Here is a 23,439-nt window from a genome sequence, read left to right as displayed (position 1 = left end):
ACTGATTTTCAGAAAAGGTGCACTTCTGACTTGGCAAGCAGTTGTCCCAGAAGTGTGATATCCCAGAGCTGTGTATCCAATGGGATTGGGGGGAGCTGTAAGGTGGAAATCCTGTTAAGCATATTGTGAGGCTAACACAGGGATCAGTTGGTTATACTGCTCAAGCTGGCAATTTACTCTTTAATTCTCACTGGCCATGAGTTGGCTCTCAGAACCAAGGCCTAGAAATGGCAAGTTTGGAATGTCAGGGACTGCTTAGTTTCTTCTGATATCTGTGTCAGCTGATGGGATGTCAGGCTTGATGTTTGTTAATCCTTAATCACCTGCCTAAAATTCATCAGGTGCTCTCTGCAACAACAAAAAATTGCCCCTTGTTCTCTCTTGAACACTAACACAGCGCCTAAACCTGGGGCAAGTGGGCTCATTCCTATAGAAAATCACTCTTAGGGAAGTGTTGTCATTAGCAAAGGGGTATAATTCTGCTATACTTCTCAACCTCACAGAAAAAAAAATTATTATAACACAAAATATATCGTTTTTAATGTGGGATTATTTAATTTTTTTTAAGTGACTGTGAGTCTAAATATTTTTGTTGTAAATCCCATAATGACTATTTTGTTGCTGCCTGGACCTTCTTTATACAGAAGAAAATCACACCCAGAAATATTGCTTTAAAATCCACTACTGGGTTTTAAAAATAATTTTAGGTCCTCCTTTTAAAAAATTAAATTCTTAGAGACCAGTTCAAATAAACTGAAAATAATTTTCATGTGGTTATCCAAATCTTTGCAAGTGCAGACAGACAAGGGAGCAAAGGAGCATTCTAGGCTTAAAGATAATTTTCACCTTGTGTTCAGTTCAGTCCACTCAGTCTGTAGCTGCCTACAGAAACCCGTGACTTGAAATGTAGTGAGTAGATACAGCCTTGAAAAAAGTTCCTCTACTGGGATTTTTTCAAGATTGTCTGAGTGAGGCTGGAGCAAATGCTGTGTAAGATGTGGGATTGTCCAAATAAATAAAAGTAAAACCTTGCATCAGCATCCATTTTCTATCAGATGTTTTAGTCTGTGTGAATCACGTTTCAGGAAAACCACAAAAAGTTCATTACCAGGAAAAATTACTTCCTTAGGTAGAAATAAACCCAGCAATATAATCAGGTTATATATTTATTTTTTCCTGTTTTATCTAATGGGGGAAGTTTGGAGAGAGAGATGTTGCTTTGCAAGGTCTCTGGCACGTAGCCCTTGGTTTCTGGCACAGAAGCAGGATTGCTGTGTGCTGTAGTGAACTGTGACAAACACAGTTCATAAAGACCCTTCAGTGGTCCCTCTCCAGAGAAGAGCCAGTTGTTCTTGACTGGATGTTGCAGGCATCAGGCAGGAGTGAGTGCACTTCTGTATTGCACACTGGTCTGTGTGCCCCTCAGCATTTCTGTTCCTGCTGGTTGTCTTCACCTTAGGAAAAATGGCAAAGCACCAAAGGCGGGAGAGAGAGGCATGTAGGAAATTAGCTATGAACAGAAGAAATTCATGAATAGTTTTGGGCAGTTTGGGTACTATTCTAAAGCTGAATTTAGAACAAGGAGATTCTCTCAATTAATTTCAAAAGAAATGTCAACTGCTTTGCATCTTTCACAATTCCCAAAGTACCAGGATAGGTTATCAGTGTGCAATTAGCTCTATGCACTAAGGTAGATACAGTCTTACCGTTGTCACTAAACACTTTATTAGCACTGATTTGGGTCAGAACTTTCTTTGTTCTCTTTTGACAAAATCAATGGCAGACATAGCTCAGCTGATGGGATTTATGGTCTTCAGAAATGGAAAGTAAAAATTATATTAGACAATTTTATTACCAGTTCAAGAATTATGTTGGTTACCAAAATGCAGTGCTGGAATGGATTTGTAGAAGTAGAGAACCTGCTAAACTAGAGCCTGAGCAGGTTTTAATCCATTGTTTCTAAACACTGTCTGTCATAAGTGAGGAATCTGTGAAGGAGTAATAATCCCTGTTTCTTCTTATCAAGTTTACTGGAGTGAGATAAAAATCTACTTGTCTCCCCTTTAATGGAGACGTATCATGAAATGAACTGATACAGAACTTGATAAAAGGCTTATGTATCACAGGTCAGCCTGTCTTTTTCCAACATGAAATCTGTGTTCAGATTTAGTTAAACCTCGCTTCCTTTCATGTTTTCCCCAGAAAGGTCTAATATAGAAAAGCACAATTGCCACAAGCGAAGTAAAGAGCAGGTAGTCTGATGGATGGTTTAGGAAGTCTGGGACCAGTTCAAGAATGAACTTGAACAGAAGCTGTGTCCTCGAATCCTGGGATCAGAAACAAACATCAGACTTTACAGTGATACACTGGCTTAAAAATGGGGTCTTGGTCCACAAGAAATTGAAAAACAACCAGAGGAGGGAACAGGCAAACCTGTGTGTGAGAATCACTGTAATGGACTGGCTATGCAGAATGTCCTTCAAGTTGGAACACTCCTCTGGAGTTAATTTTTTTCCCAATCCCTTGGTTGCAGGGTAGGTGCTTTTGCTCCTTCCTGAGTTGCAGGACACTAAAAAGTGCCCAACTTTGGTGTTCTCCTGTACTAAATTCACACTGACAAGGTCAACAAAGGGAAGAGGTTGCAACCCAGTGGAAAAGCTTTACTTTACAGTTCTTGAGAGAATTTGGAGAGACTAGGTGGATTACACAGCTGTCTCATTCCTGATGGAAATCTTAGAATTAATCAGGGAGAACTTTGAGCAAAACTCAAGCTACTGAATTGTGCTTAGTGTGGCTGATCTCAATTCCAAAAGCCAATGAGTGAACCTCAGGGATGAAATATGGCTAACCCTTGAAAATTCTTTTGAATTCCTTCCAAAATTCAATTGATCAAACATTGTTTGTGGAAAGAATACTGTGTTTTATGTGACCTTGAATCAAAATGGTTTAGAAGGTCTGGATTGAAAACCATACAAGTTGAGGTTTCAAATATCTGAATTTTTGTTTGGCTAACATGGTGTAAAACAAGACTGACATGTTTTGGTCAAAACTTTCAAACTGGCCATTTTCTGAAAGAGCAAATGTATTGGCAACATTTCATTTTAATGGAAGCTTCACTGTGCCATGTTCCTGTCATTTATGGAATTTCTGGACATAACTTTTAAATTGGAGTAATAATTAGTGAAGTGAATGACAATACATGCAATACCTTTAATGAAAGCATTTTATGGTAGACATGTTTTCATATTTGCTTGTTTAGTGATTTTTTTCATTACCTTTTGTATGGATTTAGGGTATTTTTGGATGTGGAAAGGCAAGTTATGACAGCATTGGTATCACATTCAAAAAGAAAAGTGTTGAATAAATACTCTTTTTTGAAGTAACTTTTGAAACAGCAGCTAGAATACAGGGCTTGGATGCTGTCATTTAGGATGAGCCTAAAAATGCTTTATAACCAGCTCCTATATCTGCATCAACTTGCTCTCTCTGGCAACACATGTCCAGGTTGAGGTTCCACAGAATGCAATGAGGAGTTTTGCTGAACTATCCATCCCCATTGTACCAGATGGTACTCTATGGAGGTAACACTGATCCCGTGACTCTGTTGATTTGTAATTAGGTTTCTAGTAATTAATATAGTTTGCAGGCCTTGCATGAACTCTGCAGATTGCCCATTCATGTAAATGATTAACTGAAGGGGGATTAATCCTGGCAGAAGTTCAACCAAAAAGAATTTTCCAGACTGAAAATCTTCTCTATCAATCTAGTGTATTGTAATAGAGATTGAAAGTTAAATTTGCATTTGTGTAGCTCCATTTAAAAAAGAGTAACTTGATATCTGAGTGTTAAAAGTATCTGCATTCTGTGTATAGATATACATTTGCTGCAATAGATCTGTAAGTCCTGTTTTTTATGGAATTCAAAACGTATATTCAGTATGACTTAGTTGGAAAAATCTACTTATTGTCACTACTGTTTAATAGTAGGTAATGTAAATTCTGGCTTTGAAAAAAAGATTGCTTCAGAATTCTATAGATCATGTTTAGCTGATCATGCTGGAATATGCAAAGGTTGGAATTCTTACAGCTATTAAAAATCAGTGACAACAGGGGCTGTCACACAGCTCTGCACACAACCAGTTCATCCAGCACATGCTCTTACAAGACTGTCATAGGTTCCCAGAATGGTTTGGTATCAAAGGGACTTTAAAGCTCATCCAGTTCTAACCCCCTGCCAAGGGCAGGGACACCTTCCACTATCCCAGGTTGCTCCAAGCCCCGTCCAGCCTGGCCTTGAACCTGGCCTTGACCTGCCAAGTGTGCAGCCCCTTCAGGTCAGGCAGGCATTCCTTGGGGAATGGTCCTTCCAGGCCATTGTGTGTGCAGTTTCTTCTGAAGCCCATCCCTCCTGCTCTGTCGATTGCCTGGGTATAAAGAAAGTCAACACTAAATTAGTGGGTGACACAGATGCTTGGCATGAGCAACAAAGCATCAGTGCCAGTTGAGGGATTCCCAGCTGTGTGGGCAACACTGAATTCTCCTGCCTCAGTTTTGAGGGGTCAAAGTCAGAGGATGAGTGGAAGGGACAGAGCAGGAGAGAGAGGATGAAGAGAGCTGTAGAGATCATGGTTTGAAGCATGTGTCTGGGAAAGAATAGGGCAGCAAACCTGGTGCTGGACCAGGCCACTCTTCCTTTACCCTCCCTTGGCAGCAGCTCCTGGCATGTGTGTTCTGAGTCAGTGCAGCCCACGAGTGCATCACCTGGAACTGGCAAAGTTAGCCACAGGGCAATGAACATTTTTGCAACCCCACCAATTTCTTGCCCCATGTAACTGCCCCCATTTCATCAGCACAGCCAGCAACAAGTCAGGCCAAGCAAGAGAACCCTGCAGAGGCAAAGCTGGGGAAGGGAATGGCCATGGAAGCAAACAAGGGTCGCAGTGTTATTAAGTGCTGCAGGACTCAGATAATCAAAACTCCCTAACAGATATATAACCCAAATAATTACATTCTATATAAATACTGGGCCAAGTGTCTCCCTGATATAACTGTGATTGTACAACAGCAAGGATGGGTTTAGTCCAGTGTGTTTAGACTCTGTATTATTTTAACTAGATGCTTGGGGGTTTGTTTTCCTTTAGTGGATAATAAGGGCCATCCAAAACAGAGTTGCTGATGTGCTTGGGTTTCATTGAAAGAGACACTACTAAAGGGAGAGGAAATCCCCAAAATGATACTCAGTGATTAAGCACATAGAATATAGGATTTCAGTGTTTGCAAATCCTTTTTCTCAAATGAACTTGTGGCACTAATCCTCTAATGGCATTATTTCTTTGGAATATATGCCGGATTAAGGAGTCACAATGAGGCAAAGTACAAAAATCCACATTAATCTCTCCCCGGTGGGTGCTGTGTGGGATGCAACTTAAACTATTTTGTTCCAAAATTGGTTCTGTTCCTAACCTTGCCCCAGGTCTAGACAGAAGGAAGAGTAGATGTAAACAAGTGTGACACTGAGCACTTGGCAGATGGTCACAGGCCATTTAACTGGATAGAAAGGGGAAGGCGTCTATTATTTTTAAACTCCAAAAGCTAAGCCTGCCCCGTGCTGTCCATGACATCCTGCAGGAAGCAGACACAGGGCTCTGCCAGGCAGGAGCAGGACACCTGTTCAGAAGTGTGGCAGTGGGGAGATGGACAGAGCAGCTCACAGGGCACGGCTGGGCCTGGCTGGTGTGATATATCACACGTTCACAGCACAGCCTGGGCCTATTGCAGAGTGATGCTCATGTTTTCAGCCCAGTGCAGCCACCTCATCCTCATTATCCTGCTTTTTTAGGGGGATAACCCTGTTGTCACCTCTTTCCTCATAGCTGATGTGAAAAAAGGTAAAGATTTGCTTTTTAGGAAGAGGAGACCACCGTGTTTCCCTTCTCACCAGATTACAGGGATGCTGTCGTGGTTCTGTGGGGTATTGTCACTGTCATTCAACAGCCTCAAGTGGTGAAAGAACTGCTCAATTGGCAGCACATCACCTGAAATACTGATATCAGAGCATGTGAGTTAGCCCAGGATAACCACTGTAATTAGTGCTTAACATGCTTAAGGATTTCTCCAGTTTCACAGGACAGAGATTATCAAATATTTCTGTTCCATGTTCTCATTGAATTGCAGTGGGCATTGAGAAGTCTTGGGACATGTTCACAAACATGGGTTCCTTGGTCTCTGCTTCATTCCTGGTCACTGTTGTTAAGCACGAGCGAAGAACTGTCAAATTCAGTTGTTTACGAACAGAAATGCTGGGATTTTCCATCATCTGCATAGCTGAGATGCCTGGACACATGAAGTGACTTAGCACAAATTCCTGATGTGGATACAGGTCTGTAGTGAGATGCTAATTTCAGAAACTGGGGCAGGCCAACCACTCCTGGTATCAGAAACCCTAAAGCCAGCTTGGAGATCCTTTCTGGAATAGAAGTGTGCCCTCCTTTCCTACAGAGAAAGATGATTGATCCCAGTGGTTTTGTGCATTTCTAGCTGCTCTAAATGTTTGCCAGCATGGGACCTCTCATGGGCAAGAGGATTTTCCTGATGTTCACTTTAAGTTTTTCTTCTCCTCATCTTACCCTGTTGACTCTTTGCATCACTCTGTGCCTCATTCCACCCTGTCTGAATCCTTTGTCTGTTTTCACACTGAGCCAAGCCTGTCCTCAGGCTGGTGTCTGCTCACCTGCTTGCAAAGGAATTGTTGGTTTTGTTTACCAGCTTTATCATTCCCCACTAAAATCACTCCAGTTTGCATATGTCTTTAGTGTATACATATCTGTGGATGGTCCCTTGTATCTAAGGGAGTATAAATTATATTGCAGCAGGTGGAGACAAAGGTGAGCAGGAAATGAAAAGGGAAATGGAGAGTTTTTCACATGAGGGGAGACGAGAAGGGTTTGGCTGGTTTTGCCTACAAAAGGAAAGAACTGAAAAAGATTATCAAGCCTAAAGAGATTCAGCATAAATGGCCATAAGTATGGTTAGGACAGAAATTGTGATGCTCACCATTGAGGAAATCAGACTTTAGGGCAGACAGAAAAAAAAAGGTGTGCTGAAGTTTGAGGTATATATAAGGTGTGTCCAATGATTGCATTGTAATGTTGTATCATGGTGTTGCCCAGAAGATGATTGTGACCTCTCCTCTCCTGTCTCCTGTGGCCCTAAAATGATCAGGAGTATCCTACTCCTCGGTATCCCTTTTTCTTACTGAGCTGTGCAACATCCTGCTGACAGCAGGGCTCTGCTCAGCCTCCAACACTATTGCTGACCAGTATGGACAAAAGGGGTGGGAAAACAAAGAGCTTTTCTTCAGGTAGTCTTGTAATCTGATCTCTACGGTGACTCAGCCTCTTTAACAACAGCTGTCTCAGGGACATGCAGTGGTTTGCGAGCAGTAGCGAAGATTTTGCTGCCACTTCCTGATTTCTGCCTTGAGAGTGATCTAAGCTGGGACATGACCGAAACATTTAAATGGACTTCTCAGCCCCAGGAATGGCAGACTTTGGGATAGAGTACAGAGGAATAGAGACATCAGGAAAGAGCCCACAAACCACTTGTGCAGAGCTGCTGCTATCGTACTGATGAAGAGAGAAACTTGTGAGAGAAAACTACATGGAAACCCTGAAAGTGCTGTAAAAACTGAAAAGAGTGAAAGGGATCCTCAGGTCTGCCCATGGAAAAGACAGGTATGTTCTTTGTTTAAAATAATATCTCTCCACAGCAGGAAATCACAACCAGAAAAAGCAGGATTTCTCTACAGCTCAGTAGAGCTGTAGTGTACATGGAGGTCCACTGGTTTGTGTCATTTTTGTATTTCTAAGAAATACAGCTGTGACAACATATTAAGACCCAGACTTTAAACAATGCTTCAGCTTTTTGTAATTGTAAGTGCTCTGCTCTTGAACACTTGTATCATGGCTATGATATATGTTTGGATGGAGGTAATGGTGACAAATTGTCAGTGCATCTGAAAAAAGGTAAGCAAGAGTAAACGTTACTAAATCGAATTCTGTCTGCTGATCCCCTGAAAGATGACCAGAACTGCCAGGATAGGCATGAAGAGGACAACCCAAAGAGTTCCCCATTTGACTTTGTTATAAAGCAGTTCCAAGGAAAGAGGTGTGCTCCTGAAAAAAGGCAAGAGCAGCCTTCAGCTGTCAAACAATTCTTCAAGGGCTTTGACTTTGGGAAATCTGAAGGCAAGGACAGAAGGGAAGTTGAAGAAACAGAAATAAGCCATGCTGGAGCTGATGACCAGAGTGACAAGCAAGATCTCTCTGTAGAAGGTAATGGTGGTACAATATGAGTAAATATTTTAATTTCAGAGAAAATCAGCTGGTTTTTTGCTAGCCAAAATCCTGTATTTGCTGCCTACAGTTTATCCTCTAGCCAGGATTTACTTCTGATTGGAACATTATCAAGCATGTTTTCTGATTTGATAGAGGCCAAGCAAGGAGTTAGATCCGTGTTGCTGAGGAAGGATAAAGCTTTTGGATGACTTCTCTCTTGGTCTGCAATGTGAGAGTCAGTGCTGAAGTCAGCTCATTAGTTGCAGAGCTTATTTGGTTTCAGAGCCAGGCTTTGAGCAGTAGCTTGGCTTGTTGTATTTAAGATGGGTCTCTGTTCTGCTAAAGCAGTCTGAAGACAACAGGAGCAGATGTTTCCTATCCCTTGACACTGGGCAGGGGGAGGGGAAGGGAATGGGAATCCATCATTTATGTTATTTTGCACACACAAGAATACTCTTTACATCCACTCCAGAGAAAATGGAACTATTTTTCAAAAGCAGCTGGAAGGTGAGGCTTAGTACCCCATCCTTTGTCCTAAGGGGCTTGGGTCAGTTTGGGGAAACAATAAGAGGGCAGCTACTGAGAGTGGGACTGCTATTTTCTGTAACTTTTTCTTTGAAAGCCCAGAAAATCAGGAACTGCCTCACACAGATGTATGAAAATGCAGCAGGAACTTTGTACTGATTTGATCTATAGTGATCTTATCAGTCGGGTTGTTGTCCACATTGATGAAAAATAGAGCCTGGTTTATTGACAGATTTGATTCATTTCCTAAAGCCTTCACCTGCAAGCCTCAGGCAGGATTTACAGTGGTGTTTCGTAGCAGAGGTAACCAGGGCCCTGTTTTCTTTGTTGCTCAGATGGACTTTCACATCTCACTTCTGAAGTGGAGTCACCATCTGGTGAGCAGAGATTTAACCAGTTCATGGAGAAACTGGGAAAGAAACCCAACAGCAAGAATCTGGATCTAAATAATTGTGCGTTAAATGCGGCAGATGTAACAGAGCTGGGTAAATGCACATTTTATTCAACTAATCACTTCATATATTCCTTTAATTTTATTTGCCTGTTCAATTGTTCCCTCTCCTCTTTTCCCTTCCCTTTCTTTTATACAGGCCATATTGACATTTCATCTAATGGTTCCAGGTCCCTGAGAAATATTAGTTTACAAATTATATAAATTTTGTAATATATATATAAATATAAAAATCATCCAGATCTGTGAAGCAGATGAATGTCCTTCATTCAGATACAGATAAGAAAAGTGAGGTACAAATTCTCATGGCTTTATAATTTTGTATTGGTTGTAGAAAACATCTCAATATACATCGATATCCAGGGTGTGCAGAAACATGAAACAGAAAAGTTTTTCTTTTCTTTCCTTACAGCTTCTTTACTGCCCTTTCTCCCAGAGCTGGAAGAGATCAGTCTGTCCTGGAATGGTTGTGTTGGAGGGACTTTGAAGGCTCTCACTGTCCATCTTCATCATGTGAACCTGTTAAAAGTCCTCCGACTTAACAGCTGCAGGCTGACAGCTGAGGATGTCATCTCCTTAGGTACAGGATTTCATTTACATTTACTTCCAGACAGCTTGGGGCTAATGTAATCCATCTCATCTCTTCCTATGTCCTGCTCCTGCTGCTTCCACACTGAGCAAAGTAAACTCCTGCTGCAAAACAGTAGAAACTTGGGCTTATGGGTGACCTTACACCTTTAGGTAGCTCTGCAGAGTCATTCCTCAGGGTGTGAAGCTCTCACACTCAGAAGGGAACAGAATTCAGTCTTATTTGCAGGAAAGAATGTTTTCAATTTGGATTAGGATTTTTTTGGCTAGAAGCAGAGTCAGTTACAATAGGGCCAGCTTAGGTCTTGGAGCTGCAGGACAGGTGAGTGCTCATCATGAGAACCCCAGTGGTCTTTTGGGAGGAGACTTAAAACCAGAAGTGCTGCTTCAGAGCTTTATGGCTTGGTGTTTTCCAAGTCTGGGAGAAGCTTATTCCTCTGCTTACTTCTTTGCTTGGAGTGCCTGCACCCGGCTTTCTGCAAAGCATGAGATGTAAAGGTTTTAAAGGTGGTGTTACACACTCAGGTTCTGACATGGAGTCACCTCTGGGCTTGGAGTTTACTCTGGGGTGGATCTGTGGTTTGTATTTAAAAGAAGGGCAAACACAATAAATTAGGAATGATAAAAGTTACTGCTTATTTTGTAAGTTCTAAAAGGGGTCTGTGTCATAAAGCTGGGGTTTGTTTATGTCATCCATATCCAAGCCTTTTCCAGGAAAGGTTCAGAAATAATACAACATGTATGGTGGCAGATAAAAAGTGGGTCATGCTATCTCTTGGGGAGGAAATAAGCATCTCTACAAAAGCTGGTGAAAATAACTGCTCTGTTTCTGATGAGTGTAAAATCTGTGTATTTAATTTTCTAACCTCTTTTCAAAATTATTTCATTCTCTTTCCAACCCCTTTCTCATATTTTTTTTCCTTTTGATTTTTATTGGTTATTTTCACAATTACTTTATTCTGCCAGGTTCTCCAGTGCCATTTCCTTCCCAGTTTGGTTTAGCTTCTTCTGGGACAGATGCAAAATTGATTGCAGGACTTGAATTTCCAGTCAAAATGTGATGTCCTTGACATGTGGAATAGCAACAGTCAGTTTGCATTGATTTTGCCTGTGATTTTGAAAACAACTTGTATATTTAGGCCAATCCTGGCTGTGTGACCTTGTCCACATCTCTCTGAAGAAATGTGGCCTCTTGTGGACTCAGCACATCCTGCTTAGAAATCAATGTCTGAAATAGAACCATAATATCAACCTATTCTATGTGATTGCTCAGAGCTTGACTGTGAGAGGTGATAGGAAACCATTCCTGGAGTTATATTCCTTTATTTGTCTTCTGGGAGGAAAATGTGTCTGGAATTCTATAGTCCTCATGTAGAACAGAAACAGGCTATGCTGCACTTGTCAACTGTAGAGCATTGCTCAGTGTTCAATACTGAGGCAATAATTTAAAATAAATGCAAAAATAAAAATTAAGACATGTCCTTTCCTCTCAAACCCAGATATTCACTTACAGAAATAATTATTTTTCTATTATAAATCTTTTGTGAAAAATTAATTATGAAAACCACCCAGACATGAAAAAATGTTACTGTTAAAATACAATTCTCAGTTATTGGACTTTAGATCAAGAAAATTGTGTATGACACTTTGAAATTGTATTTGCATATGGTCTGATTAATTGATCTTTTGTGGGAATGAGTTTATGCAAATATGCTCTGCCTCCCTCCTCTACAAAGGAAGCTAGGAAGCTGGATTTTACCGTGGGATGTTAGTATTTCAAATAAACCCTAACATAGTTCAGATTGGCAGGTATGTCAAGCCTGGAAAAGGCTGATTTTTCTGAATGTAGTAAAAGTCAGTTCTGCCTGCCTTGAAATCAAGGGAAAGTTAGTTTGAGTCAAAACAATACTCATCTTGGTTTCTTACGAAGTGAGTCAGAAATTCCTGTCAGAAATGAAATTTTCCCATTTCAGAAGTGGTTGTGAGAGGACTTCTTTCATTCCCTCCAAAATGATCTGTGGACACAGTACAGAGGATGTTGGAAATTTGCCAAATAAAACAGAGCAGAATTCTATATGACAGTAAATTCAGACTTGTCATCTATACTGATTTCCCTCTAGACTGGACTTTCTGGTCCCAGCACAGGCCAAACAGCCTGAGGAGGGTTTGGGAATCCAAATAAATTTCATGTTTGTGTGCACTGTGACAATGACTTGTGATCTATATTGCTCCTTAGACAATGTGAGATTTTATGCAACACTGCTGCAGAAGCAATAATTCATTTATTTAACAATTTTCCCGACAAGACATTCAATATAAAGTAAACTGAGTATTAAGCATCTAACCTTCCTCTTTAATATATTCCAAACCTGTATTTTTGTTTGCACTGAAATTGATACATAGAATGAATCATCCTAGACTTCCATTACAGGAGAGGCATTTGAAATTGTTTCTCAGCTTGAAGAACTGGATTTATCATGGAACAGTAACATAGGTGGAAAACTATCACTGCTGACAAAAAAACTCCAGGATGGATGCAAATTAAAATGTCTGAAAATTACAGACTGTAACCTGACGGCAAAGGATGGAGAATCCCTTGGTATGTGTGTCCATTGAGCTGGGCTGAGACTGGCTTCACAAAAATGGAACTTGTTTGACTTAGATGATGGTTGTACTGAGCTCAGTATTAGTGAAAAGTTAATTTATTTCAAGCTCTGCATTATAACAGTATTTATGATGTGGGGATTTAATGCACTTTCTTCCAAAGAAGGAAATTATTCGCTCTAATCGTATGAGGGAGGGTTGAGAAGATCTAAACCACAGTCTGGCTGCCTCAGTGGTCCAGGGTTTCTGGATTCTTTGAGACCTTGAGCAAAAAACATGTGCCAGAATTTCCACCACTGATTGCTTAAAATTAAGCAACTGAATATGTAGTTGGCCATGGGATTGGAAAGAAGGTCTGAGGACTGGGAATTTAGGCTGAGTTGGCAACCACTGACCACCCTTTCCTTCTGTCCTCTCACCATAGCAGCTTAATCCTGTGTGGTCTTTTTATCTCATTGTGTGTTTTAAAAGGTGTTTGCTCAGTAAAGAGAAGCCTCATGGCTCTCATCTCCACTGTAGGAGGAGCCCCATATGTAACACACATTCCTATGTATTTTCAGTAGAAAATTTTCTTTCTCTTTGTATTTCTGCTTTTTATTCCCCTGTATTTTTCTAACAGTCCTTGTATTTTTTCACTTTTATTTTTATAAATGTTTTTCACAGATTTCTTGATTCCTATCCAATCTTTATGTTACTGTGTTGTTTGGGTAGAACAGGAATTTAGCAAGTCTAAACCACACTTACAGGCAAACCCAGGCCACCTCTTCCTGTTTATCATGGTGCTGTACTTTTCTAGAGTTCATCTGTATGTATTACAGACAATTACCAATTCTAGTTTTCTTTTCTTTTTTTCTCCCCAGCTGAAATTCTAAATGTGATCCCAAACCTCGAAGTATTAGATCTCTCTATCAACAAAAACATTGGCTGCAGCATGAAGGTTATTGCTCAGGATCTGAAAAATGTGCCAGGCTTGAAAGAGTTAAACTTGCACATGTGTGGATTAAAGCAAGACAGCCTCCAGAGCTTAGGTTAGACTTTATGTTCAGAAGACTTTCATTCTGAATAAATTGTACATCTGAAAACCATTTAAGAAAGGCAATGAGGTGGGATTTTGCTGATGGTTTGGCAGTATTAATGGGCAATCATTATTTGCTGTTTGAGGACTGATAAAAGACTCTGCAGGGCCTTTCAGCAGGAGTGGAATTTATCTGCCCTGAGCTCAAGCTTGTGAAAGTCAGTGGGGAGAGTCACCCTCCACACCATTTATCTGAGACACATCTCAGGGCTGTGGCTCCCTGGATGTGCTTCCTCTTTCCCCAGACAGAACACAGACAAAGACACAAACAGGTCAGCTAACTTTTAACAAGCTAATCCTACTTTCCAAAGGAAATCCAAATTTTCCATTATCACTTAAAGAGTGTCCAGTGGAGCCCCATGAAATGGGATTGTTATATGTGCCCCTCCCTAGTGGATGTGGCAAAACAACTGGCATTAATTAGCACATCCAGCAGTAATTTCTGCAAAAGGCTGAGGATTGACTGGACCTGGGGGATGAGCTGGCCTCACCTTCACCTGCTCTCCCAGAGAAGAATGGAGCTGCATGGACAGGGAGGCTTTGCTGTATTACTGTGTGTCTGCTGTGATTATACACTGAAGCTTAGCCCAGGAGCTTTGCCTGCAATACCTTGGGCAAACTTTGACGTTGAAGTAAATAGATGCCAAAGCCCTGACCTGGGCTCTTGTGGCAGCCAGTGACCAGCCTGTTCCCTTTTCCATTTCAGACACTGCTTTACAGCACCTTGCAGAGCTAAGGAAATTAGACATCTCGTGCAACAGAGAGATTGGTGGTGGCTTTAAAGACTCAACAGTTCATTTGGCCAGCTTGAAAAATCTGGAAGTCCTTGATCTTCACCAGTGCTGCGTCACAGAAGAGGACATGACCGTTTTGTGTAAGGACATGTTGAGGAAATCCATTAAGGATCTCAGTTTTGCCTTCTGAAAATATCTCAAAGACATAAAAGATTCTGCCTGGCAGAACAACTGATCTCAGGACTTTTTTCATCAGGCACCTCTGAAAGTACACTGTGGGGGAGAGCTTTCTTGGTCAATATGGAATGGGGTTTTTTCGCTGAACCAAAGGAAATCTCAGAGTGTCTGATCCCATGTGGAACTAAGGACCTGAATCTGCCATGATTCAGACCCACAATGGGAATGTGGGAACTGCCACCAAGCAGTGCTTTTTCTGATAATCAGTGATTTAGGAAATATCCAGGGACAGTGCCCCAGTGGTATAAGCGGGATGGATCCATGGTGTGTATGTGCATGGAAATATAACTGCCTAAAACTCCCTTGATGAACTGCACACCGAGTAGAGGGTATTTTAGGAGGTCTTGCATTGCTGCTGCTGTGTGCTTTCTCCAAGTTGAATTGATGTACCTAGAAACCACTATGAAGAAAAAGGCATTTCACAATCAGTTTGTGAGACAGTCTGTTTTTCTCTGTTACCATAACTTTGTCTTTACTCTTGACAACAACAACAAAAAAAATCCCATGACTCAAAGCCTATATTGCCCACATCCTATTTTCCATGACAAACAACTTGAAGACATGATGATGATGAAGCTTTAGGAAATATTCAGTATTAGTGATATCAATCATGATTTAATTTATTGAATAATAGAGAATAATAGCATTAAGACAAGAAAGAAGTTTCAGTTAGCAATGAATGCATTTGGAAATTCCCTACTTCACCTAAAATTTCCAGGAAGCCATATTCTGACAATGCTCCACACAGCATGGAAGACTTAATTTCTGAAACAGTTTTACTGAAAATGACAAGGCTATTTATGGTCTAAAGCATTACTCACCATGAACTTGACTGTAAAAACTTGGTCTTGACTTTTGGATTGATTTATAAAGAAAAGAAATTATGTCAGGCAAATATACAACTACACATTTTTTATGGATTAGTGACTGTCTAATAAATATTTCATGTTTTCATAGGCCAGGTGATACCTTTACTCTCCAGTCTTCAAGACCTGAACTTATCCTCGAATAAAAATGTAGGACTCTCATCTGATCCTCTTCTGGGCAGGCTCAGGTTTTTACCGGAGCTGAGATCTGTGAGCATCAGCAATTGTGGCTTAGGTGAAGAGTCCCTTTCATCACTAGGTAGGAGTGTTTCTTTAAAGTGTGCCTGTTCTCTGTGTATCCCTGTAGGACAAAGCATTCCCTTCTCCTTTGGCTGAACTCCAAGGATCATGGTTACATTATACCTCAGGTCCCGAGTGGAAATGCCTGTGACGAAACCAGTGCTTTGTAGGACCAGGTTTCAAGGGAAGAGAATTGTATGGCTTCCTCTACTATACCTGAGGGGGTGAAGTTCACTTAGTCCTTTGTCTGATTGTGAGCTTTTAGATATTCCCTAATTTTGGGGGAAAAAAGAAAAACATGCTTTTATGTTATGTTGTAATCATAGTCTGGGTGTAACACTTTACTCACTGGGCTAAAGTTTTGACTGAGGGTTTTTCACCTCACTGCAGGTGAAAATTTCAGTAGAAACTTTCTGGGTTAGAGTTCAGCATGGGGAAATGGAGGAAATGACTGCAGTGGTGGAACAGATATTGCATAGCCATGAAGAAAAGTCCAATCTAACACAGGACATGTAAATTCAGCCTCTTTTGCCTACTTATTGCAAATCTCTGTGGATTAGTGGCCTTTGATAGGTGTTCCATATGGCACATGAAATCTTAGTACAGAGGGATCTCTCAGTTACTGTGTCTTGTGCACTTGTATTTTGTACTGTTTACAGTGACATTAAACCTGGAGTAAGACTTGACTGCCTCCAGCAGAAGCAGTAGCAAGCTAAGCTGGTCAGAGGTCCTTGCAGAAAGAGTATTACATAATTGTAGTGATATAAATATAAGAGTGACACCATGGAAATCAGAGCTGTCAAAAGATAGAGAGCTTTACACCCTAAATAGTGAGTTCACAGCAAAAAAACTTGCTGTTTTTAAATAAATATAAAATGGTTTAAAAGCAAGTTATTAAATTAATTCAGTGCAACAAGGCCAAGGCAATAATGTGAATAGAAAGACAAGAAAACCTCTCCTTAGAGTCCTCATAGATTCTATAGGCAGACCCTTCTTATTATCTTTTGTCTGACTTTTATTGGGATAAAAAAATTCACTCTAAGCACAGGTACTCAGCCTGTTAGGATCCTATTTATGGGTGAATTGCAGGTGAGGTGTCTGCTGAGGCCATGTTGTTTTCTCTTAGTAAGCAGAAGTTGCGGGTCTTAATCTTTTCAGCTGAGGCTGCCCTTCACCTTCCTGAACTGGAGATATTAGACCTTTCTTGGAATAAGTGCGTTGGTGGGAACCTAAAGCTGCTTTTGGGAGCACTAAAGCTTGCAACGGAGATTCAAGTGTTAAGACTGAGCAGCTGTAACTTGGTGGCTGAAGACTTGGCACTTCTAAGTACGTATAACATGGTATTTACTAGCACTCAAGGAGCCAGGGCATTTAGACCACAATTCAGAAGGGGCTTGTTCCATGGGCTGAGCATGGTTTTGCATAAATCAAATGAAAACATGGAAAATACAGAAGTGTTTTTCCCAGAAAGGGGTTTCATTTTTCTGTGTGTCCTGGACATGCCCAGTGGAAAAGCCTAAAAGGCTAAAATGCAAAGAATCTTTTAGCACTTTTATGTATTAATACAAACAAAAGCATCATTTAGAAAATGTAGGGTTTGCATCTGTTTTTTATATCAAATATTTAAAGCTGCCTCTGAGGAGTTTTATTTCTCTCGGATGCTGTTTTAGGGCTCAGTACTTTAGAAAAAAATGTCTGTGCTGACAGCCAGTAATACAGGCACTAGCAGCTCCCAGTCCATTAGGTGGGTTTCTGGAGTCAGGCTACTTGGGGAGAATTAAACCAGGAATGTTTTCACCCACCTCTTAGCAGCTGCTAAGAAGTACTGGAAAACTGATAAAGGACTAAATTCTAGGATTCTTTTGAAACTTTCTTATTTTATACTCATCCTTGTGATTCTGTGGGCCCGACTCAGGGGTTTGAGTGTCTGAGATTGGCAATAGCTGTGTGACAGCTGTGAGGCCCTGGAATGTGAAATTTGGTGAGGTGAAGCCTGAATATTTTTTACTTTAAAAACCATCACCCTTGATGGGTGTTTCCTTTGCCAATCATATGTTAAGGATCCCTTTAGGGTATATTAGACCCTCCCACAGTGAGAGGTGGCTGTTGTAGTCATGCAGTCTCACCTAGTTTTGCTTTCCTCTTTCTAAATCTCCCTGTAAAGCCTGTCTGCCTCTTATAATTGGCACTTGATATAGCCTCCTTCCAACTGACTCCAAGGTTTTTGGGTTGCCATACACTTTTAACTCAATACTTTGTTCTTCTTGAACTGCCTGTGCTTTAAGTGTTGTACACTCCTTCAGCTGTTATAAAACTGTCTTTCTGAGATCAGCAGCAAGTGGTTTTATGCTGCTGAGGAGTTAAATCTTGCTGTTTGACTGCTGAAATGAGGTATTAAAATACCATTCTCCTTTCTGAGAAGCTTTTAAAGCAGTTGCCAGGATTTATTAGTTATGTTTGTGTCTGTCATCTCTTGCAGCATCCCTGAGGCAAGATGGCCATTTAGCCAGATTGCAGAAGCTGGATTTGAGTTATAATAACAACATCTCTGATGAAGGCTGGGCTGTCTTCTGCCAAGGTTTAGGAGCATTCAAGGAACTCTCGGAGCTGGATGTGAGCCTCCGGCCTTCATCCTGCCGGGACTGTGGGCCATGGTTCAGGGAATTGTTGGCAGCACTGACACAGCTGCCAGCCTTGGCAGAGCTGGGCATGCAAAGATGGGCCCTTTCAGAGTCCCAGAGGAAGCAAATGGAAAGCTTTAATCAAGACAACAAAAGAAACATTCGTTTTTACTGTTGATGAAGGTTGGAGGTGTCTGGAAGGCCTTTTGAGAGCAGCACATGAACCAAGCATTATGTGTCTCTGACTTAGAAGACTGCAGTTTTTAATAATCTCTTGAAATAATTTCACAATTATAGAAAACTGTTATTTAACCTTCTGCACCACAGATCATTCCATTTAATAACATATTCTTTCAGGTTCTCTGGGCCATGCTTACACTACTTTATCTTCAGGGTCACTGCCCGCAGAGCAGTGCTGGATTCAGAGGGGATGCACTGCAGGTTTGGCCATGGAGGGAAGGGCTGGGGTGTGTGTTAGTGCAAGTGGGTGGGCAGTGTGAATGTGGCCTCGGAAAAATACCTCTAATGTGAAAATACCTGAAACCTCCATGTTTTAATTTTAGTTTCTTTTCCCCCCAAACTTTTGCCTCTTTGTGAATTAATTAAATCATAATTGGGAGATTTGGCAACCATCCCAACAACTCAACATTACAGATTAGTCCAGTAAGGAGAATACAGAAGGAGCTGGTCTGCCTCTGCTCTGGCCCTTGATGCCATCTCATAGTGTAGGTGAGTCCTGTGTAGAGGATCAGAATAAAATCAAGGTAAGAAACCATTAATTGGTGTCTTTGCAAGTCTCAGGGGCAAGGAAAAAGCTGTGATTAAATCAGAGATATGTCCTGCTACTTTAACAAGAATTTTGGACACAAAGCAATCAATAAATGCCAAATTCTGGCATAGTCACTTGTGCCATGGAGCATGTTAACACGTGAGCTCCAGGACTGCAGTGGGATTATTCATCGGTAAGGTATTTTAGGAAGTAAAGATATTAGATGTGCCCACTGAGTGAGGAGTCTTAGAGAAATCCTGAGACAGCTTGAGGGATAAAGTACTGCTCAATTAGCTCTGAGCATCTCTACACGCTGCAGCAGTCTCCTGGAGGAGAAGCACAACAGGATCATTCAGTGGCACTTTCCTAACTTGCTAAGGCCCCCCTCAGCAAGTTCTCCCCTGCAGATGCTGATCAACATTCAGCTTTCAGTCCATGTGACCCTTCCAACATCACCTTTTGCCTGTTCAGGGCTATAACCAGCAGCTGACCATGCTGTGCTGATACCTATTGATCATTTAATCCATGATTTCATGTAGGAGTCACCCTGGACTTCCTGGTTCCACTTGCAGTTCCACTTGAAAAGTGCACTTGGCTCCCCCAGCTTGAGAAATGGGTTGAACTGGAGTCCCTTGGTCAGAGGCAGTAGGCAATTGCTGTGTGGGATCCTAAACCTCTGAAATAAAGAAAAGAGCCCCCGCTTCATACAGGGCTAACAAGAGATTTTCAAGCAGTGACTTAAGCCAGGACAGTTGTTCTAATGGGGAAATACCATCATGTCTGTTTAGCAGCAGCACACCAACCTGTTCTTTTTATCACTTGTCTTCATGTGACTTTCCTGCTCAAATCTGCCTTTGATCCAACTGGGAAACTGATCTTTCTTCTGCTCTGTGATAATTTCTCTGGATTAATCCTTTCCCACTTGAACCTCTCTCTCCAGTTCACCTCTAATGTCTACATTCTGTTGAAGGCTTCCTGACTGAACTCAACTTCAGTGTTGGGGTTTCTTGTTCTTTCATAGCTGGGCTCCTCATTCTCATCTCCAGAGCACAGTACAGACCCACTGCTGGCAAACTCTCCCCTGGGCCTGATCCCCCTGCTCAGTCCTTTGCCCTCTTACTATTCTGTCATACCTATTGTGCCACTAAAAACGTTTTGTTCCTTTTATCACCTCTACTAAATGTCCTGTCAATCTGCCAGTCTTCCCAGAAATTTCTCTTCCAACGATTTCCTCCTTGGCAGTTTCTGATTCATCCTTCGATCTGTTCCTCTTTGCCTTTACTTAGGGTGAAAAAATTTCATTAGACATTTCCAAACAATCAAAACAGCCTCAGTTACCTAATGAAATGGAAAATCAGAACAGAGCTGTCCCACTTTCCTGGAGTCCCAGCTCTCTCCTGCCAACAAGCATATTAATGAGATTTCAGTATCAATCAAGAGCCAAACAGAAATGAGTTCCATACCCTGGATGCAGATTCAGAGAGCACTGCCTGGGGATGGAACTCTGTGAATAGCTGTCTCAGTGGCCCTGCCTTCACCAACTCCCTCAGGATGCACCACCTTCCCTGAGGTGAGACAAGGGGAGGGAGAGCAGGACTGCAGTTCTGACCAGCCAGTTAAACTAAACAAAGGGTTCTGCTCCCACCCACTCTGCATTTTGAACCTGCACAGTGGCTGGCCCCAGTCCAGCTCTGTGCTCTATGTACACTGCAAATAAAACTCTGAGGGACTTAAGGGGTAGCTGAGCAATACGGAATAAAAACTAGACAAGGACATTATGTGTCTAGGACAAGCAGCTGCCTGCGTGTCAGGCGAAGTGGAAAGACATGGTTGCACATAAACTTGGCATGCAAGAATTAGATAATATTATGTTTGTCATGGTTCTTCTTAATGACAAAGGTGTTATGGTGCGTCAGAACCAGAATCATGGCAGAAATTGCATCCTGCAGACCCACTGCTTTCAAATAAGCCTGTCATACACAGACACATCACAAACTGTCACCAAAGCATCTTAGAGAGGAGCAGTACCACTAAGGACGTGACAGCTTGCAGTCATTCAAAGTGCTGTAACTGCAGATTGTCAAAACATCAGTGAACAGTTTTGCGAAAGTGTGGAGATACTTTCAAACAGCTTTTTACACCGCTGTAAGACAGGATTGACACAGACCAGCGCCTTAATTGTATCTCTCTTGATCGGAGAGGCTTTTTAGAGTCCTTGCCAGGAGTCAGGGAGATGAATGGGATTTCTGTATTTTCTCTGTCTTCAGGTTGTTTATTATATCTTATCAATAATTCACATGCCGACAGCATAGCACGAAGCAGAGCAAAATACAAAAGGCAAGTTGCAGGAAAGCTCAAGGCTTTTTAAAGGTAAACTAACCAATGGTCACTAAAAGTGTACATTATTTTTATTTTTCTACTAATTATCTAGTCACACAATCAGGAACTGTGGAATTCTTTGTCTAATCATCAACTACTTCTACTGCAGAATATGGAGTAGTAGAAGAAGAAGGTCTGGAGAACAACAACAATCCTCTACTTTGATGTTTTTTGCTTTTATCTATTTACTATATTAACAAACCCAAAACCTCTAAATTTTTCACCCTGTGACAATCTTATATTCTATCACTTAGTTCACACCAGTGTAGATTCTAATTCTTCCCAGAGGGTAGGCAACTTTCTCCATGGACAAAGGCCAAAACCAGTGTTGTCCAAGGGGGTAGAACCCTTCAAAACAAGCAGAGAAATATTCTCTGCACTCTGGGTTCCCACAGGATGGTAATGCAGGTCCTGGTAGAAGTGTGTGTTCTGCCTGTCTGGAATCCTACTCCATATTTCCAAACAAGGTACTGATTGTCTCTGGAGTTAAAGTGCATAAGTAAGGTTTATAAACTGTGATATCATTGGAATCATTACTAAGCATAGAGAGTGAACATGAGTTTTAAACACTGAGCTTTGATATTATCCCTGTTGTGACAGCTCTGGCCTGATGCTGTGTCATGTACCTAAAGAGATTAAGAGTCCCTCCAGTCCTGCATTTGGGAGCAGCTGAAGTCCATGGAATTTCCGTGTTGCAGAGATCTTCCCCCTTCTATTGCTCCACCCTCCAATTTGCTTATGTCTTCTGGCAGACATTTAATTCCTTTATCTTGTCCCAGCTATAATCTTTCCAATGACTTCAGGAGAAAGACCTCCTTTGGAAAGATAGCAAATTGATTTTCAGACAGGCTAAGGCATTTAAAATTTTCAGTTCCTTCACCTCTTCAGGTATCTAGACACAGTCATTAAAAAGATGTATTATGTCAATTAAATAGTAATCTTTGAGATTTTGTTTTTAGGGAAGAAATCTCCTAAGAAAATTCTGTGGAGCTGCATTACTGTTGATAGATGAACACAGAATATTCTGCTCATTAATGTCCCATTATACCTCACAGTATGGTGGAAATTTTGGCAAAGACATCTATGTTGTTTCCTGTGCTGGAAAGATTTCTTATGGGTTTATTTCTTAGCAGAAACATTAGTCTGCTTCTTCATTTCCTTTGTATGCACAGTGCAGGGGAAAGCAATTTAAATTAATGAAATCTGAAAGGGAGTCTTTTGCATAAACTACTACTTCTGTAAATGTAACCTTCAAGAAGAAAACTGCATCAGTGAAAAAATCCTTGGGGGAAAAGCATTGCATTATATAGAAAGGAAAGTGTATTTTGAGCCCTAAAATGAGGATGTCTATGAATACTCTTACACTTACCATAGCCCAAGGGTGCATAATTGTTCATTATCAAATGAACAGCAAATGTTCATGGAGTTAAAGACATTAACAAGATCACATCCATTTTTATATTGCCCTTTGCTCACTTTATGACATATTGATTCTGTGCAAATGCAGCTCTTATTTTCCAGTGTACACAAAAAAAAAAAAAAAAAAAAAAAGAAGTGCAAAAAAACCTGCAGCAGTCCCTCCAGTCAGGATTCCATCTTTATGATTCAACACAGAGGTCAGTGTTTCCACATTCTTGCTTTTTTCTCCCTGCCTGAATGCTGAGATGCCAGTGTTAATGAGGAACCCAGGCTCGGGTGTGCACCAGTGGAATGTCCCTTCTCCCTGTGGTAGGGAAAAGCGGCACTTGTTTGTAATGGAGAACTTAGATTGTGCAAAATGGAGGCATCAATAAAATAAAAATTAAAACAAAGGAACAGATACATTTTTTTCATAGTGCGTATTCCTTTAGGAATAGCATCAGAGCGTTTTTCACTCAGATCTAGTGTCCTGACGCTGATTAACCTGGCGGAGAACACAGGTACAATGTGTAATGTGGTATTCCTCACGCGAACACGCGAAAGAGAAGGCCAGCAGCAGAGCTGGCGCGGGATCTTCTCCAGGCTGTCCAGACAGT

At 41.1% G+C, this 23,439-nt stretch overlaps 1 protein-coding gene across 1 annotated transcript; it reads left to right on the top strand.

Moving 5' to 3' along the window:
• The first annotated feature begins 7,409 nt into the window (after positions 1-7,409).
• LRRC31 (leucine rich repeat containing 31) lies at positions 7,410-21,552 on the top strand. The gene is made up of 10 exons (XM_010397402.4): positions 7,410-7,732; positions 8,078-8,332; positions 9,196-9,345; positions 9,724-9,891; positions 12,331-12,498; positions 13,364-13,531; positions 14,285-14,452; positions 15,507-15,674; positions 16,814-16,981; positions 18,135-21,552. Exons 1-10 carry the CDS (start codon positions 7,720-7,722, stop codon positions 18,452-18,454), a joined length of 1,746 nt encoding a protein of 581 aa, XP_010395704.3. The 5' UTR covers positions 7,410-7,719; the 3' UTR covers positions 18,455-21,552.
• Positions 21,553-23,439: the final 1,887 nt, after the last annotated feature.

The sequence above is a fragment of the Corvus cornix genome, chromosome 9 (assembly GCF_000738735.6).
Source record: "Corvus cornix cornix isolate S_Up_H32 chromosome 9, ASM73873v5, whole genome shotgun sequence".
In the NCBI taxonomy this organism is placed as follows: domain Eukaryota; kingdom Metazoa; phylum Chordata; class Aves; order Passeriformes; family Corvidae; genus Corvus; species Corvus cornix.
The sequence above is the reverse complement of the archived record's forward strand: the minus strand, read 5'-3'. Positions and strand labels throughout refer to the sequence as shown.

Bases quoted from the DNA above. Each gene is read 5' to 3' on its own strand.
- LRRC31 (XM_010397402.4), top strand. The intron at 12,499-13,363 runs GTATGTGTGTCC...TTTTCTCCCCAG, and splicing joins AAAGGATGGAGAATCCCTTG to CTGAAATTCTAAATGTGATC. The intron at 14,453-15,506 runs GTAAGGACATGT...ATGTTTTCATAG, and splicing joins AGAGGACATGACCGTTTTGT to GCCAGGTGATACCTTTACTC.